The sequence below is a fragment of the Podarcis cretensis genome (genome assembly GCF_951804945.1).
Source record: "Podarcis cretensis genome assembly, chromosome: 8".
Lineage (NCBI taxonomy): Eukaryota > Metazoa > Chordata > Lepidosauria > Squamata > Lacertidae > Podarcis > Podarcis cretensis.
This window is the reverse complement of record NC_137177.1, coordinates 49837636-49856558: the sequence shown is the minus strand read 5'-3', so window position 1 is coordinate 49856558 and position 18923 is coordinate 49837636. Positions and strand designations below refer to the sequence as shown.

Here is an 18923-nt window from a genome sequence, read left to right as displayed (position 1 = left end):
GGGCCTGCGGATTAATGGCCACTTGGCACCAACACCGGGGCGGAAGGGGGGGCGCACACTGTGTCCTGCCGCCGCCCTCCCGCTTCAAGCCCCACGAGAGGGGCTGTTCTTGCCCCCCAGAACAGACGAGCAGAGCCCTCTGACCTTGAGCAACGCGGGGAACGAAGACGCTTCCCCACCCCAAGCAAACGCCGCTTTCGGTGGCCAGGACCGCCAGACTGCCGATGCCGCCACTTCTTTCTCCTCGAGGGGGCAAAGTGGTGTCCAGAGGGTCTTCCCCTGCTGCCGCTTCGTTCCCTCATGGGAGGGGAAGAAGAGGCTGAGCTGTTGCTTGCGAACTTGGTCAGCGGCTTCCCGATCCTGGCCCGACTGCTCTGTCAACTAGGTTTCCAGGCCCGACTCAAAGTGCTGGTTTTTCCCTATAAAGCCCTAAATGTCTGAGGTGCACAATACCTTAAGGAGTGCCTCTCTCCATATGAACCTACCTGGCCCCTGCGATCATCATGCGGCCCTTCTTTGTGTGCCTCCTTGTGTTTGTTGGGTTAGATTTTGGGTTTTATTATGCATTTAGTGTTCTCATTTTGTATTTTTATATTATTGTTTACCGACGTGATCTTCAGGTGAAGGGCAGTATACAAATTTAATAAATAATAAGGAAGGAGCTCAAACTCCCTCATCATTTTAGTTATCCCTTTTCAGCACCATGATAGCATCTTTGAGATGGGGCACCACAGAACTTGCCCCCAGGGCAGTTGGAGAGAGAAACAAAACAACCCAGTACTGAGGATGGTGCCAAGCTTGCTTTGCACCGTTTGTTTTCCTTTTAAGTAACAGGGCTAACTTGAGTAGTCACTTTTCTTCTTGAGGACTGCCCACTTACTACTCCATGGCATAGCAACACCAAGACCAAGCACAGGAAGCTGTCTTATCCAAAATCAAATCTTTTGGTCCACCTTGCTAAGTTTTACAGCAACTTGCAGCAACTTACACCAACTTGCAGCTGCTGTCCATGGTTTCAGATGGGATTTTCCTAGCCCTACCTCAAGATGCCATCTGGGATGCATGCAAAGCAGATGCTTCTGCCCTGAGCTGTGGCCCTCCCCTCCCCCCTTCAACGAAACAGGGTCAGAAGAAAGGGCGAAGAGTTCCATTTTCTTCCCTGAAATAGGCTTCCCCCATAGTGTCCCAACAGCACTCAAGTCAGGCAGGGCTGGTGGCTAATGAGGAAAAAATGAAGGGTTACAGGGGGCTTGCGATGGGAACCAAAACCCAAATTTCACCAACCATTATAATCACCCTGTATTCCAAGGGTAGCCAGCATTACACTCTTCAGGTGTTCTGGACTGCAACGCCCATCATCCCTGACCATTGGGCATGTGGGCTGGGACTGATTTGACTTCTAGTCCAAAACATCTGGAGGGCAATAAATTGGCAACCTCTGCCTAATTTCAGTTCAGTTCTCTTAGTGCCATCACACATGTAATAAAAGCAGCAAGAGCCACACTGAAGTGGGAAGTAGAGTGGGTTATTGTTCATAAAAGCTTCCGCCACAACAAAACAGCTAACCTTTAAGGCAGCAAAACACTCTTTTGTTGGTTTTGTTGAGAAAAAGTGGGAGATGGAATAGAGTGGAGGACAGAAGAGAACCACAAATATGAATGCACCTGCCAGTTCCCTTCCTCCCTTCCCAGCTGACACCAGGCACCTGTTCCTTCACACTCTCACTGCGTCACTTTGGACAACTTCCTGTCTTGGAAAGGAGGGGTTTGAAGGCTCCACACTTACACACCTTTTTTGTGGGGGCTCCATTTATATACACTACTACTGAATTCATTATCCAGCCACCAGACATTTTGTAGGCAGAATAGCACCATCCAAGGGAGGTACCAGCAGGTGTGGGGTAATCCTAAAATATGCAGAAATGCAAAGGGGGGTGTATAAAATAACACAAAACCCTTTTATAAAAATATAAACAATGGGAGAGAAAGCCCCCAGAAGAGCTTAGTGAGACTTGAGCATGCTATGGGGGCACAGAATGCTGGTTGGCTCTTTGGAGGGATGAAAGGGAATGAGTGGAAACCTGAACAAGAGCATTTCACACTGCAACACTTTTTAACAATAGTGGTGCAACCATAAAACTGCTAGCACATTTGCAAAGCTGAGCAGCATCCAGTATGGGTTCAAATAGGATGGGGGACCACGTGTTGTGATTCCAGCATTGCAGGGGATTGGACTAAACGACCCTCAGGGTCCCTTCCAACTCTACAATTCTATGATTCATATATATATTCTGTTGTGGTCATTTATATTGGTACATGACAGGTTTTTTCTCTGCCTCAATTGTTTTTCCTCTTCTTCGGGTTCTCTGGTGTTCCTGTATTTTTGTTTTTGGATTTCCTTCCTTGAAAAATCAATAAAAATCAAGTTTAAAAAAATGTCTTGTGGATATAAACCAGGCAGATTAGCCTGCACAAATTCAACCAGATTTATATTTGTCTTCGGGATCACCTTTGGGAAATGAAAAAATTAATTTCTAAGATGCTGGTGCAACAGCAACAGCAAGTTCAACTAACATAGTCAATGACAACTTTTAACACAGGCCCAGGGTTTTAAGAAAGGAACCCTGAACATGTAGAATGTCTGCACTCCAACCCCCTCCTCCGAACCAGACAGCTTCTTGAGTGTTTACCATCATAACTGCTATTCCAGACAGATTAGTTTCCAAGACAACAAGATCTGAACCTTGGATTTACAGCGAGGGAGAACTGAGATACATGCATATATCTAGCTCCCTTATCATCTAAATTCAACAGACACAAGAACAGACCCAAGCCTGTCAGCCAGTCTTCAGAGAATCACCCATAGAACCAATTTAACTGCTGGCTGCATTTTTTCTTCTTTTTACATTGATGTTTTTAAGTCTTTTATGTTCTCTCAGATATATATGTAGGCAAAAAACTGTTGACCAAACATTGCTAGAAAACTAATTAAAAAAAAACATGATTATGCATATCTGTTTACGAGACTCTTTCCAAAACAGTGTAAGTCACCTGGCCTTAGCATAAACAGCCTTGATCTCAGCAAACAGTCAAACTGGTGAGGACTGTGGACAGCCTAGTAACAGACAAGAGAAAAACCCTGGAGGGTTAGTTTCAAACTGTCAAGATATGTAACTGAAGATTATACTAAGAACTGGGTTTATTCAGTGCTTAGGCCTGAGGGGTTCAGAGCCATAAATGAACTACTCTAAACCCCCAAAGTTATCCAATAGAAAACTGCCATCTCAAGACAAGCCACTAGTTTTACACTAGATGTTACTTATGATGCCGAAATTTCCTTTAAGAAGCTATAGTTCTTGACCTCCCATGAAGAAAGGCAACATTAAAATTATATTAGTGGATAACTTTAGCTTCATGGCTGTCCTTCCCCTTAACACACTAGATTCAAACTTAAGGCAAAATTAGGGGAAGTATGTGAGAAGGAAGGGAATTATCCCAGCACAATGCCTGTCTTGTGCTGCTTGCTTGCATTGTTTCAGGCTTCAGAGCAAATGAAAAAGCACAACCCTTAAAGGTATCCTCATCTCTTGTTTCAACCCTAGAGGCACAATTTCCTTCAGCTTCCTTCTCTCCCTCAGTGTTGATACCAACTTGCTTGCACTTAGAACATAGCAAGCTTTTCTGGTACAAAGTTGGTGAAAGAGCCACTAGCTTTGTACCACACCAGCTTCTTGGAGTTCTACGCTCAAATAGGGCATTAAGAGCAGAAGCAGAAGGGCAGGCGAGTGATGGCCAGTTCCAGCTTTGCCAGAGGTAGCAGAATCAGTCAGGAAAACAAGGCCGCTGACCAGAGTAATTGGAGAGTCCTTTATTACAGATCAGGCAGATTAAAAAGGCAGACAGTTAGGACTATGTAAACCAGAAGACTGAAACAAAAATGTACCATTTAACCGTTTCAAAAACCATGTACGGAAAGAAGCTGAAGGAAAACACCCGAGAAGAGGCAGGTGTGCCGCCGTTCCCAGTCTGCACTGTGCTGGTGGAGCCATTTCTCTTGCTGGTCTCCTGCTAAAGAGGAATGTTGACAGCATGCCATCTCATTCTGCTGGTACTTAATGGGACAGGCTGGCATGGATCAGAGGCACCATCACGACGAACCAGAAGCTGCTGGATGAAAAGTGACTCATGGTCAATGGTGACAGAAATGCCATGCCATGGAATGGCAGGAAGTTGCTGTTTCTGCAGTTACAGGAAAGATAACAGTGGGCCCCACCAAATTCCCGCTTGGCTTTGCAGACACCAGGGCTGCTGGACTGACTGATACAAGTGAAGGACAACATCTAGGTGTTCATCAGAATTTAGTAAGACCCCACCATTTTCAGTGGCAAGGCATGCTTTCCAGTCCTAAAGGTTCAGCAAGGTCAAATCAGGAGGACTTTCCATCCATCACGTAGTAGCGATACATCAATCCCAAGACTATGGCTCCCAAAACAGGGATCAGCCAGACTGTCCAGAAACTGAGGAAAAAGGCAAGGGGGGGTAATAAAGTTACATTTATGTTAAATGCACTTAAAACAGGAGAATTCTTTTCTAGAATCTTTTTCTGTCATAGTTCTGTGAGCAAAGTCTTAACAATTCTATCCATTCATTTATAGGTATAGATAAAAACCTAAGGCAGTTCATTCCTACCCAATAAGTATGGTTGCTTCAGAACTTTCCGCTAGTTTCAGCCTGCATGTGGCTACCAGTTAAATACATTATCATGGCTGAGTAAGGAATCTCATACAACACAGGAGCAGCAAAGATGGCACAAGATTAGGAACTGGCCTCAGTCAAAAGTGGGTAGATTTATCTCATTTACAGATATGTAAAAATAAAATATTTATAGGACTAATTTAGATGGTCATTCCACAGATCATAGTATGTAACAACAAAGCCTAGAATGATGCATGATTAAGATGCTGGTGCAGGAGGCTGATCCATACAAATGTTGAAGTACCATAGATCTATTTAGAAACCAGGCTGACTTAGAAAAAGCTTGTTTGTTTACTCTATTGGCAGAGCAGAATACCATACCTTGATTCTTTCGAGGGAGACTTGCTTGGAACCTGAGAAGACAAAACAAACACACATTTCGTGTACATTTTATAAAACATGCAAGCTGAAATTATAGGTTACGAAATGGTCTGGTTCACATGTCATGGCAACCTATGGGCTATGGCTTGCAATGAATATTTAGCATGGCCTGGCTGGACAAATAAACCACCAGGCTTGACTTAGGGTCCCCCCTCCCACTTCCTAAACAAACCACATGCCTCAGTTTGCATGTAACGCCAAGCCTTCTGGTTTGTTTGTTTCTGTGCTAGCCAGGTTGGAGTAAAGTGGGAGTGATTAAACAGCCTGCACCAGCTTTCTGCTCATTTACAATATACCATGGTTTATTGTTTACTGTGACATATGACCAGTCCAATTTGAGCAAAGGTGGGTAATAGCATTGAGATGACCCTGGAAGAAGGAACGAATGGGAGGATTGTTTTCTGGATCTTCATTCTCTGCCCTGGTTCTTCACCTATTCATTTAGTGCTCCCTTGGGTTACATACGCTTCAGGTTACAGACTCTGCTAACCCAGAAATATTACCTTGGGTTAAGAACTTTGCTTCAGGATGAGAACAGAAATTGTGTGGCAGCGGGAGGCCCCATTAGCTAAAGTGGTGCTTCAGGTTAAGAACAGTTTCAGGTTAAGAACAGCCCTCCAGAATGAATTAAGTTCTTAACCCGAGGTACCACTATACTCTCTCGACATGTTCCATTCTTCCCAACAACTATGTCTGGGCACACATTTAGTTTCTCTTCAGTCTCTCTTCCATGTTCTATAAGTACTTGGGCACTTTTCATAGGGAAGCTCTTCAGGCATCCCCAACCTTCGGCCCTCCAGATGTTTTGGACTACAATTCCCATCATCCCTGACCACTGGTTCTGTTAGCTAGGGATCATGGGAGTTGTAGGCCAAAACATCTGGAGGGCTGAAGGTTGGGGATGCCTGTCTTAGACAATCACTGTTTGCCAGTTGCTGTGTGTTCCTTTGCTTTCTTATTTGCTGCTGTGATCAATAAGGTTCCTCTCCATGACTACAAGGCTCAGTCACCAAGCAGAGACTTCCCATAACAATACAAGCCATGTGTTGTGCTGCTTTTTTGCCCTTGCTTGTTGGCCTGAATTTTGAGTTCCCCACTGTTTACCATCCAGACATGTCTTAACAGCAACTCTATGTAAAGTACACAGCTTGGTGTCCTTAAGACACATTCCACATACTGGTTTAGCCTCACACCCAGCAGCCACACATGGACTCTTCATTACAAGCACAACACTTGGCCTCAATTCAAAATGCGACATCATGAAAAACCAGCCTGAGCAATTGCCTCTCCATGTAATGGAAGGAAGTTACAAAAAGGTGCCTTTGCCTTTAAGATGTGAATAGTTCCCTTATTGCAAAGCTGCAAATGCCAAGTGACAGCAGCATCATTGTGAAAAGGGCTGTCTAAAGCAGTGCTGTTCACTGGCCAAATCTCCTAGCCAAGCGTGAAGAGAAGCCAATTGTTAAACATGCACATAACTCCTTAATGAGATTCCATTTAACACTCCCAGCGCCAGCGCCAGCCCTAAGCCTTCCTTTGGCACCCATCCCATGTCTCTCCAATCTGTCGCTTGAGCTCTGAGCAGCAATGCTAAAGGAGGCTTGCTGAAATAATGTAACTTCTTTGCTTTACCAAGTTCAGGTAGCCTTTCTGTGCACCCAATGCAAGCAGCTTGACCACAAAGAGTGGCTGGCATTCTCTCTTGTACCTCGTGTTTGGCAGATCACTTTGCTTCTTGTAGCAAAGATAAGAAACTGGGATGGGGCAAAAAAGCCCAGGGGAGAGGAGAATCTTATCCAATTCCCCTTGGAGGATGCAGGCATAAGCCAAGAGGGATTGTATGGCAAGAAGTGACTATCAAATACTTGTTCTTAATTTATTTATAATTTGTATTCACCTTTAGAAAACCATATGTATTTACAAAGAAAAGTTAAGAAAAAATAAAGAAATTGCAAGTATTACATTAAAAATAATGGTATATATTATGTCATCTCTAATAAATATTTTGGATTATGTCAAGAATGTGCCTTGTTATACCTATCGTCAATAAACATTGCCCAATTCTGTCTGAACTTAATAAGTTTCTACAGAAACAGAACCTTGTTTTTAACTTGTTAAAATTACGGTGGCCTGTGGCAGTGCAAATAAATATACTGACCATGAAAAATGTTGTGAGCCTAAGACACCAAGCACAGAAGCAATTTGCTTGCAGTATTGTACTATGTGGTAGGCTATATGACTGCTGTTTGTTTCTACATGCAAAGGTTATTGAAAAAGGGAAGGCTACAAGAAGACTGGGAGAATCCCCGCCCCACACACACACTCCGTATTACAGCATACAGCAACCAACTGTGCTAGCTAGGAATGATGTGGGTTGTAGTCCAAAATATCTAGAGGAACGGAAAATAAGGTTTTGAAATAACTAAAAGAATTAGTGGTGAGGATTTGCTAAACAAACAAATTGAATTGGAATATAAGAAAGGGAGGTATGAGGAGGTCTGGAAAATGAAACTCTATGTGTTTTTAATTTGCTTTTATTTTTGTATTTTTGTACTTTTGTATTTTTGTGTTTTCTTTTCATTTTGTTTCACAATGTATTATTTTTGAAAACTTTAATAAATATCTTATAAAAAAAACCCAAAATATCTAGAGGACATCAGGATGGGGAAGGCTGAAATACAGAATATCAGAGCAGATATCAAAGATGGAAGTACTACTGCCAGAACAAGGAATTTTTACCTGCCTCTAGGAGTTGCCCTACTTCTGTTGATCAAAGAGATTGTTCAGTACAGAAATTATGGATAGCTCCTTTCAGGGGGGCTATATGACAAAGAGTCTTCTCATCATTTCCCCCCTATAAAATAGCCCAACATAAAGTGCAAAAAGAGATGCCCAAGAGAAATCCACTAATCTGCATTCAACCTACAGATTAAGCAATGCTGTATTTCAGAGGTAGTGGCAAGAAGACAGTTGCATTTGTGGTGAAAAGCTAAGAACCTTGTGGAAAGTTGAGAAGAGATGCTAAGAGACTTAAGGACCAACAACACTGAGCTGAATTCCACAGGCTGAGACATGAAGCTGGAAGGACAATGCAGCAGACCGTCTGAGGTGCCCCTGTAAGTCAGAGAGGTCTGCTTTGGAAACCAAGAAAAGCCTTTCGCAAACAGAAACTTGCCGCACCAGCAAAGAAACCCAATCCATGAGCGGGAAGGGTGCTATTCCAGTAAGGGCAATTTAGAAATAGCCACATTTTTTGGTGGCTACTCATGACAGACAATGACATCAGCAGAGAGAGAGACAGCACAAACAGAGAAGTCTTAAGAAGAGATCCAAGTCTATATCAAGTCAATCCAATCAAAGGCTTTCTGTGAAGAAAGCACTATAGCCCTCAGTATTGAAGGCCCTCTCCAATGGATCCCTGTTGCGATTGTAAAAGCCCCCTCTCTCTACCCCAATCAGCTCTTTCCCTCCACTTCACCATATTCCTAGTCTGCCCATTTTGTATGAGCTGATTTCTTGTGGGCTGTCTATCTCTTTTTGTTCCCTTCTCCTCACACCAAGCCACCTCCTGCCATGCCACTATTGTGGGGGGGGGGGGGAGGTAAAGGACCCCTGGATGATTAAGTCTAGTCAAAGGCAACTATGGGGGGTGGCGCTCATCTTGCTTCACACTGAGAGAGCCACCGTTTTCCACAGATAGCTTTCCGGGTCACGTGACCAGCATGACTAAACGGCTTCTGGCACAACGGGACACCGTGACAAGTGCCAGAGTGCATGGAAATGCTGTTTACCTGCCCACCGTAGCAGTACCTATTTATCTATTCACAATGGTATGCTTTTGAGCATAGCATACATTCGAGTGGGTGGCGCTGTGGTCTAAACCACTGAGTCTCTTTAGCTTGCCGATCAAAAGGTCAGTGGTTCGAACCTGCTCAAGGGGGTGAGCTCCCGGTGCTCTGTCCCAGCTCCTGCAAATGCCACTATCTATGCCTGGATCAAACTCCCACTCTCTATGGCTATGAAGGCCCTTCCTCCATGTCTCCTTACCACTGGAAGAGGCAATGCCTGCATAGGCCCCCAGGTGAAGGGACCATTTTCCTTCTTTAGCCATGATGATTTTATTTATTTTTAAAAAAGGAAAAAGCAGGAGTAAACACTACTAAACACATTGAGTTTTCCCCTACAGAAGATATCATTAGCTTTTGAGACCCACACAAGTTGCTTTTGCTGAGTATGCAGAAAACCAACACTGAAGAAGCAGCTAGGGAAGAAGAAGAAGCGGTGAGCAAACAAAAGCAACGCCTTTGGTTAGGCCTGGCAGAGGAAGAAAAGACAGAAAACAGGCTCAAAGGCTTGAGGAGCAAAGGGGGGAGGGGGTACCTCAAGTTCTGCAGAGGCAAAGGAGACAGAAAACACAGGGGCCATTTAAATATGACATATATGCAAAGGGCTAGCACTCATTTGTTGGCTCTGCTACAAAAGGACCATGGTCTCCTATGTAAACAGTCCAGAAAATTATGATGCAAACCATGCCATCAGGATCCTGAAAGGGGAAAACAGGACTCCCTTTCAGGGCAAGTAAAGTGTAGGTGGGGGAATCAGTGTAAAGGCAGAGGACCAGAAACGTCATCAGCTTCTTCCTCAGTGTCTAAACCCTTCTTTTAGTAATTGTTTCAAGTAAGCCATTAGACAATGCAGAGCAGACAGAAGTCATTTCCAAATAATAGGGTATGCCTGGGCACATTTCTTCAGATGGGCCAACCAGGGCTTTGCTCCAGGGATAGGGCTGAGGCCACCCACAGTACTCCATGCCTCTCCTAAGGAAAAAAAACCCTCACTTGTCAGAAAGGAGTGACACCTAGACAAGATTTAAGTGGGACTCACTTTTTCTTTCTTTGCAATGTTCCTGCCACAAAAGTTTGCCTGGCATTCTTCTTATGAAAAAAAGTACAAACATGTTTGCCTGTAGAATTTTGTTTTTTTCCTGTTTTCCCCCCCTTCAAAATGGGGACCTATACGTAGAAAACCCAGTAACTGTCATGTTGGCTTGCATCAAACTGCAGTAATCAAACTAGCCACACTCATCTAGCTAACACGCACACACCACATATTTCCTTGTGCACCAGTCACTCTGAAACTTTAAATCTGGGTGGTTCTATAAATGAAACTACTGCAATGTGTTTTTATGTTTGTAGGAAAAACATTGTGAAGACTCTTTTTCTCGCCCAGGTATCATAAATCACAGAAAGGTATTGACTTTACAGCTTCCTGAGACACTAACACAACAGATGAAGGACAGGGAGTGGGTGTTTCCCATATAAAGTCATTTCCAACTCTGGACCAAGAAGCAAGGCAGCTGAGAAGCTACTTAGGTCTTCTGTGAATAACCTGAGGTTGCTCCCTGGTGGCAGAGGGGCACATCTCTGGGCAAAGTGTAGCACAGAATCAAATGCTTAAGTTCTCAGGACAAATTCAACAAGTTGCTGGCTGGGACCTCATGCTCACCCCAAGCCTTTGTTGACACAAGTCAGGGAGCATGACGAGAGAGAGAGGATAATACACAGAATGGGCTTCGAGTTAGGTAGGAGAAATGTTATAATCCTTTCGTCGTAAATGATTGAACTGCTGGGCACCACACAGTGGGACTTGGGCAACCCACAATGGCTGTGTTTACATAGCCAGCGGATGGCTCCCACTGCTCCTCTCCAATCGTGGGAACTGCTCTTCAATGACAGGCTCAGAATTCTCCCAACAACTGCAGCACAGAGTTTGCCAGGTCAGCTCCCGGGTAGACTTGCTGGGAAGGGGCTGCTCAGGTATTCTGATGTGTTCCATACCTAGAGTGCTTTCAGCCCCACCCACTCAACCAGCTACAACTGAAAGCTGTTGTGTGCAGAACAAAGAAATCCTCTTTCCTCCAGCAAAGGTAAACAGTCCTGAAACCCAGGACCTTTAACCCAGAACTTAATATCTTGTGAGGGAAGTAAGAAGAGCCCTGCAGCTACTGCTGGATCAGGCTGAAGGGGGCCCAGCAGACTCTTTCCTACAGTGGCCAACCATATGTCCCATCAAGAAGTTCCCAAGGGAGGGCAAGGGAGTTGGTAGCCCAGAGGGACTAAGCACCAGGCCTCAAATCTTCTGCTTCCTTCAGTCATTTAAAAAACTTAACACACACACACACACACTGCCCAGAGACACCTACACATATAAATTAGCATATGCACATTTTCATTCCACATCCTTTAAAGACCTAACAACAACCCTAGTAAGACCAACAATCCATTCTTATTCAGCTTCCCTGGCAACTTGTACTTTGAGGAATATCACCTCTGAACACAGATAGGCATTGATCTGCCTGTACTGTGCTACAGACAATTTTATAGTCAAGTTTGAAGGCAGCATGGCACAGAACCACTGCAGAAGGAGAGTTCTTCATTGAACTGAAGCCCCAAGGTAGAAAGAGAGGACGTGAGAGGCAGAACACAAGACCTGCAGCCAGAACACCAGTGGCCTTGGGCTCTCTAGAGGAAAAGGCCCACAGACAGCACCCCCATCCCCAATCTGACCAATTAAGGGCAGAAACCAACCAAACACCCCTAGTGCAGCAGGGCAGCTCTCATTGCAGCACCCTATGTTCAGCTGTTTTACCACTGCTGAAGTCAAAGTGAGGCGAGCTCTGCTCACCGAGGAGTAGGTGCATTCTACTAACACAACATGCCCATTCTCACTGAACCTTTTCAAGTGCCCCAAAACCTTTTCCATGCTAGAATAAAGAGAGGTAGGGGAGATCACCAGGATAGTGACTTACCTTGGAGGCATTAGGATTACGGTCACACTGTTGAGAGAAGAAAAGGAAGAGAAAGAAGAGAAAGGATGTTAAGCTCCTGGAAGAAAATATTTCTGGCATGCAAGAAAGAGCCCAAGCCACGTGAGGTACCTGGCATCCTTCACTTCTCACTCCCAGAAATGAACTGGGAGCAAAGTTCTTATTTACTAAAACCAGGACATTAGCGCTGCCTTGCCAACCTGGTACTCTCTAGTTGTTTTGGATGACAACTCCCACCAGCCCCAGCTTGCATGGTCATACTTTCTACTCCAACACAGTTGTGCTGGCTGGGGCTTATGGGAGTTGTAGTCCAAAACTGGAGGGCAGGAGGCGAGCAAAGGCTGAGTTCAAGTCATTTGAGAGCACATGCTGCTACATTAATCAGCTCCCCCACCCAAACCCACAACAAGCTCTTTGACAAAAGAGGCAAAGAATAGTTTGTGCCTCACCTTCTCTCTGGAGCTCCACAGCCTGTACCCAAAGGTGGATATTCTTATTAAATAAAAGCTACAAACATTCCCAATTTCCCCCCCATAGTAGGACCTCACCGGATGAACCTCTCCTATAAGGTATTGGTCAAGCATCTCTCGGGCATCCATAGAGTGGCCAACGTCTTCAAAGTTCTCAGTGGCATCTTTACCAGCTTGTTCAAGCAGAACCTCCTCTCCACCTGGATGCTGCAAAGAACAACATAGGAACTATGAAAACGAAAAGCAGCAAGAAAAACACACCAGCTTCTCTTCCTCAGCATATACACAACTGACAACCCAAGGCATGTCCCACTGAACTCGGTGGGAATAATATCCAAGTAGACATGCAAAGGACTGCACTCGGTTGAATCCTATACTTATCTACTCAGAAGTAAGTCCTTATGAATTCAATGGGACTTACTCTCAGGTAAGTGTAGTTGGATTGCAGCCTTAATGTCCCATCTCCACTATGGGAAGCCTCAAGAATTCCATCCAGTTTCCTTAAACATGCTTGAAAAATTAAGGCCCTGGCCATCCAAGAACCTGGAAGCCTAGTAGTGGCAAGCAAGAGGTCCGCGGATTTTACTCCTTCTACCCATGGTCTGGAAATGCATTAATGTTGGTCCCTTAAACACACATCAGGTGCCTGGAGATTTACAGTACTGTATTTGTATTTTAATCATGTGCAGCCTTGAGTATTCTTTGATATAAATGTAAGATAATAAAAGAAAACAAATGCTATGTTTTTCAGCACCACTTAAGACCCATCTGATTTTTTTAAACTGTACCTCTGATATTAACAGCCATTTTTCCACCCAAGGACACCCATCTGCTCTGGTCCAGAACAACTGTGGGAACCACCAGGTCGGTGAAGATTGAGTTAAAGAGTGGGATGGAGGGTTGCCAGGATGAGCAAAGTAGAATCGCTATGATTACTACGGTGCTTTCTGGTTCCACAGATGCAAGGAATGAGCACGTTTTACATACAAAAAGTCGCAGATTTAATCCCTGCTGGCATCTTTGGTTAAAACAAAAACCCTTTACTTGATCCCAACATGGATAGCAGCAGGCCGGAAAAGAGCATTCTCTAGGACAGCCCCATAGCTATTGAATTCCCTCCTCACATAGATGTGTCTATCTTCATCTGATTATCTATCTGTCTGTCTGTCTGCATTTGTACTCAAATTGATATTTGGTCTTTTATTGCTTGTGTGTATGTTTGTCTCCCTGGGCACCCTTAGAAGGAAGATATATAAATTCAATAAATAAATGTTTTAGGGCCCACCCTATACTTCTGATTCAAAGTTGTTTTTAACTATATTTTACATTGCTGCAGCCCATCCTGGGACCTTATGGTGAAGGGCAGGTAAGAAATCTAAACAATAGCAATAATAGTGGACAGATACTTGCAGCTGGAATAAATAGTGTGAGGCTAGGTGGTCAATTGCCCAATGTGCTAAAAGGAGAAGCTTCCTACACTATCTGTGTTTTACTTCCAATAGTTTGGACTCCTGCTACCTCTCCCTTGGGTTGTAGATGCCACTGACTTTTGGCAGAGCAGGAGCCACATACAGCATCTCAGGTCAGAGAGTACAGTGCAGTCAAAACATGCCCAGGCACACCTTCAATGTGCTGGAAGGATCCCTGGGGTGGATATTGCTCCCAGGGTAAAAAAAAGAAAAAGAAGAAGCCTCCAAGGGCGAGGCAGGGGGCAGAGGTGATGAGAGTAATCTCTGATTGACGTCATCAGCTTCCCCCTTTGGCAGCTCACATTTCTCCCCAGAATGACACAAGAGGTGTGGAGACTGAAGGCCTTAGAAATGGACAACAAGCGAAAAGGGCTTGATTTAAGCCACCAGCAATTGACTTCTTTCCTTTGTCTTTATGAACTGCAAAGTTAAGGATGGGCATGGAAAGAAGTTAAGCAAAGCTTATTTGAAAATGGATAGTATTCAGCCCTAACTAATCTCTCAGGCATTGAATCTGGTTTCCATACTACCAGAGAGAAGGAGAGAGAAGACAAATACAAAGGTAGCTTTTGAATTAGGCTAGTGTGTGTCATGCTGCCTTAAGTTCTTGGTATCTTCTGGTTTTAAGTTTCTCCTTAAAGAACAGTTTTGGCGTTCCATGTCACTTAGAAAAGCTGGATCAATAAGATAGATGATCTGATATACAGTCAGTTTGAGAAGTTGAATTCATCCACAGCCAAAAGGCCATTTACATCCAGAAAATTTTTCTCCAAGTGATCAAGCAAACAGTAGAGAACAGAATGCCAAACCAAGTTGGAAAGTACCCAGCAAAGATGCCCCCAGCCTAGGGAAGAATAGGAACCCAAAGCTCTTTGCCGGAGCTAATGCTATTCAGACGTTTGATTTTAAATCTTCCAAAGTCTCGTAGCAACTTGCATTTAGAGCAGGAGACATAGTGAGGGCCCAGAATTTGGCACACAAGAGAAGGGGCACAAAAGCAAGCATTCCTGTGCATCCTCCCTTGAAATACATTATGGGTACCCATCTGGTGTTCCCAGGCAGCTTCTGAGCTACCCAGGAATTCAATTCCTAGCTTTCTGGAGCTCCAGGTCTCCCTCATTCCAATGTGCTTCTATCACATGAAAGTCTAACGTCTCATTCTTTAATATGTAATCTTTGCTGCAACATTACTAAACAGAATTGGATTTATGTAATCCCTGCTGCAATTGGCAGGCTTCAAGGACTAAATCAGCATCTGGCCCATTGACCGACAATCTGCTGGAGCCCCAGGAGCAGAACACAATTATCTCTTTGCAAAGAGGCCTCCTCTGCTTTACGCAACAAGCCTGTGGTAGCACTTCAGGCTGAACCACAATCTCACTCATGTATCATGCAGCAAGAAAGCACAAAGAGTTTCAGGTTGAAGAACATTGCAGTACAATTGCTAAAATAGGCAGAAAGATCAATAAGTGGTCCTCCAAGACTACAGGAATTTTTCAAGCAGTCCATGGGGGAAGATGTTTAGGAACTACTGAACTAACTAGGAGTCTGAAAGGTACCATCTACAGCTTCAACAGAAGACCTACAGAAAGCACTTCTCTTTCCTTGTGAGCTCATCCATCCTTTCAAAACAGTAGAAGAGGCCTTGGTTAAACTCACACACAGGCACACAAGTGTAAACACACAGCGGGGTCTTCTCAGTGGTGGCCTCAATCCATTAGACTACATTATCAAAGAGGCCAAAGCATGTAAGTAGCTAGTAATTGGCCTAAAGGCATTTTATATTAGGACAAACCTATGAGGCTCTTTTGCAAATTTACAATGTTTTCATTAAATTTCCTTTTATCTCTGTGATTAGCTATCGATTTTTTAAAAATGAAGCACTAATTACTTTAATATAGTTTTATGTTGCTTTTATGTGGTGATTGTTAACTGCTCTAGATAGGCAATAAAAAGAGGTCTAGAAACTTAAGTGAAATAAACAGTAATTTAGACCACCCACAGTCCTCAGTCTCCAGACTACTCTTTTTGCAGATGGTATTGCAATCTAGATCTGATTCAGATTATGGTGTGGATGTGCATTTACCAGAAGCTTAAGACTTGTCTTGTCTTGTCTTAAGACACTGTGGACTGCTGGGAAGGGAAAGAGGAAAGTGATCATGTGTGTCTGTGTGCACACACAATTCCACCCCCAACCCTCTTAATCAGTACTTCTGGGAAGTAAACAGCAACTTCAAAGTCACTGAGTAGCCAGAATTGGGAATTAGCTCATAAGCAGTTGAGGAATTAATCAGACTTAAGACAATATTATATGTTAGGTACCAGACACTGAAATATGGATATTTCCAATACAGTGGCCACTTCCTGCAAAACTTACCTTGCTTTTTAAAATACTGGCATCTATTAGGTATTTTGGAAAATGGTTTGTCTGATTGCTATGCATTTGGACACCTCTTAAGACACTGTAACCAAATTTTGCAAAATGGTTCCTGAGATCAAGGATGCGTTTTTTATCTTTGTTTGGGTACAATGGGAAGCCATTAGAAATCAAGATGGCACACTGAACTGGACCTTTCAAAACTGCACTGATGTTTTGATTTCTTAGAATTCCTGAGCAATTCCAGGTACAAGGCTGCTAGCAGTTAATAATTATTTCTATAACATTTTAGTGTTCCAAATAGTTGAAAATCCTTTTCATATAAATGTTCACATCAACCCTGTGAGATCCTAAATCTTAATAGAGGCTGCAACATAAGATATGTTCACACAGAGGGTTAGCTGAATTTTGCAAACCGTTAACAAGCATTTGCTCCTATCCTGTTCTCATTTAGAGAAGTCAATAAGCAGTTGTGTATGCCTACAAAGCCGCCAAGTGGTCAACCCCTGGGTCCACTAGCCTAGTACTGTCTGCTTCAAGGGGAAGGGAAACTTGCAGCCTTCTAGATATTTTTGGACAGCCAGTGTGAAATAGTTGTCGGTGTATTGAACTAGGTCATGGGAAACCAGGGTTCAAATTTTCACTTGGCTATGAAGCTCCCTGGGTGACATTAGGCCATTCACTCAGCCTAGCCTACCTCACAGGGGTGTTGTTGGGATTAAATGAGGAGAACCATGTAAGCCACCTTGAGCTCCATGGAGAAAAAAGTGAGATATAAATGCAATAAAGAAGTAAATCAATGAGTTCCTATTATCCCAGGCCACTGGGATAATTAGGTCATTAGGGTTGATGGGAGTTGGGAGCCTGAAAATACTTATAGGGCCTCAGATAATTTCCTGCCCTTCCCTTTATCTAAAGTGTCATGCAGTGGGTCTCCAAGGCTTTTCCTAGCCCTTTCCCCCTCACACTGGCCATCCAACATCTCAGGCAAGAATGTAAAGGTAAAGGAACCCCTGACCATTAGGTCCAGTCGTGACCGGCTCTGGGGTTGCGGCGCTCATCTCGCTTTATTGGCCGAGGGAGCTGGCGTACAGCTGGTCATGTGGCCAGCATGACTAAGCCAATTTTGGCGAACCAGAGCAGCGCACAGAAATGCCGTTTACCTTCCTGCCGGAGTGGTATCTATTTATCTACTTGCACTTTGACTTGCTTTCAAACTGCTAGGTTGGCAGAAGCTGGGACTGAGCAACGGGAGCTCACCCCATCACGGGGATTCGAACCGCCGACCTTCTGCTCGGCAAGTCCTAGGCTCTGTGGTTTAACCCACAGCGCCACCCGCATCCCTTTAGAGTGTACCACCCTTTAAACTGGAGATGCTGCGGACTGAATCTGCATGCCTCCTACATGCAAAGCATTTGTTTTATCCCCATTCCCATGTGGGTCCTCCAATTGACTCTGGCTGACTAGATTTACTCTCTGTGTATTGCTACTTTTTATGTATACATTTTTAACATTTTCAAAGGATAACTGAGGAAACTCAGCCCACTGAAGTTGTGGGAACGGGGTGAACCTGCCCACAGCCTTAGAAGGAAGGCAGGGGATGCTATGGCAAAGCAACGCCCTGTGTCTGTCAGGAGCTGGAAGAAGTTAGCCTGGACATTATGACGTTGTGTTCTGCCTTTCCCAATCTACAGGCCGCTTGCAGTTGAAAGTCCAGGAGGCTGGAAGAGGCTCCCTCGAGGGCCTAGCCATCCCTACCACCACCACCCCGCCATGTTTAGCCTGCAGGCTAGCCTTTTCCAGCCCCCTCACCCCGTCCGGCAGAGGCCAGCTGGGGTCTCCCCTTTCGGCCCCTCCAGGCCTTCATGATCTCAGCAAGGCCCCGCATCTCCCTCCTTGCTCCCAGGAAGTCCCTGGGCGGGAGTGGGTCCACCCACAAGCCCCCGCTCCCGTATCGCGGAAAACAGCTCCCTCCTGAGGGTGGGGGGCGTCATTTGCATAAATTAGCATAGCCACCTCGCTGAGGAAGCGGGTCACGTCATAGACGCGCCCGCTGATGACCAGCCAGGTCTCCTTGTCGGTGTTTCGCTTCGCCACTTCGTCCAGGGTGAAGACGGGCCTCCTTTCGGGGGTCACCGGCGCGTCCCCGCCGCTACCGTGCTCCTTCATCGACCCCATTCAGACTCGCTCGCCTCGACCGAAGGGGATTCTTGGGCTTCCGAGGCCGCCGTACCTTAGGCCACTCCCACTCATCAAACAGGTGGCGAGGCGGGGGGTGGGATGAGGTGGAGGAGGGCATAGTGCTCAGAGGCCAATCGGAACGACGCGCCGTTGACTTTGTCAGCCAATGAAATAGTCTACTTTCATGAGGCGGCCGACGGGGGTGGGAAACAAAGCATGTTTTTCTCTTAGTAAATGCGTACGACTAGGATGTGCTTCATACGGGACTTTTGAGAGGAATGGCATCAGCGTAGACAGGCAGATAGCATATTAATTGGTTCCTAACCTGTATGGAAATGATGGATTGATTTTTTGGGGGGTGTATGTATGATATTTTCCCACTCTTCAATATAAATTATATACACATACACAGGTCTGAGAAGCTGATACACTAATATATACTCAAAACAATTTAAAAAATCATAA

The 18923-nt window shown here is 44.6% G+C and overlaps 1 protein-coding gene across 3 annotated transcripts; it reads right to left on the bottom strand.

Annotated features, from left to right (window-relative positions):
- Positions 1 to 3852: 3852 nt before the first annotated feature.
- Positions 3853 to 18555, bottom strand: CYB5B (cytochrome b5 type B). Of its 3 annotated transcripts, XR_013842053.1 has the most exons (6): positions 18294 to 18546; positions 12510 to 12638; positions 11944 to 11970; positions 5076 to 5107; positions 4373 to 4516; positions 3853 to 4163 (listed from the first exon to the last, which is right to left on the bottom strand). XR_013842053.1 is itself a non-coding variant. In XM_079989180.1 (5 exons), the coding sequence occupies exons 1-5, from the start codon at positions 18453 to 18455 to the stop codon at positions 4112 to 4114; spliced, it is 402 nt and encodes a 133-aa protein (XP_079845306.1). In that variant the 5' UTR covers positions 18456 to 18555; the 3' UTR covers positions 3853 to 4111. The 3 variants fall into 3 exon arrangements, 2 of the variants coding, with proteins under 2 accessions (XP_079845306.1, XP_079845305.1); XM_079989180.1 differs by lacking the exon at positions 4373 to 4516 and having other exon boundaries at positions 18294 to 18555; XM_079989179.1 differs by having other exon boundaries at positions 3853 to 4516; positions 18294 to 18544.
- Between the last annotated feature and the right edge of the window lie 368 nt (positions 18556 to 18923).

Bases quoted from the DNA above. Each gene is read 5' to 3' on its own strand.
- CYB5B (XM_079989179.1), bottom strand. From the start codon at position 18,455: ATGGGGTCGATGAAGGAGCACGGTAGCGGCGGGGACGCGCCGGTGACC. The intron at 12,639-18,293 runs GTGGCTATGCTA...TGTTCTTTGCAG, and splicing joins TGACCCGCTTCCTCAGCGAG to CATCCAGGTGGAGAGGAGGT. The intron at 11,971-12,509 runs GTGAGGTCCTAC...TTCTCTCAACAG, and splicing joins TTATAGGAGAGGTTCATCCG to TGTGACCGTAATCCTAATGC.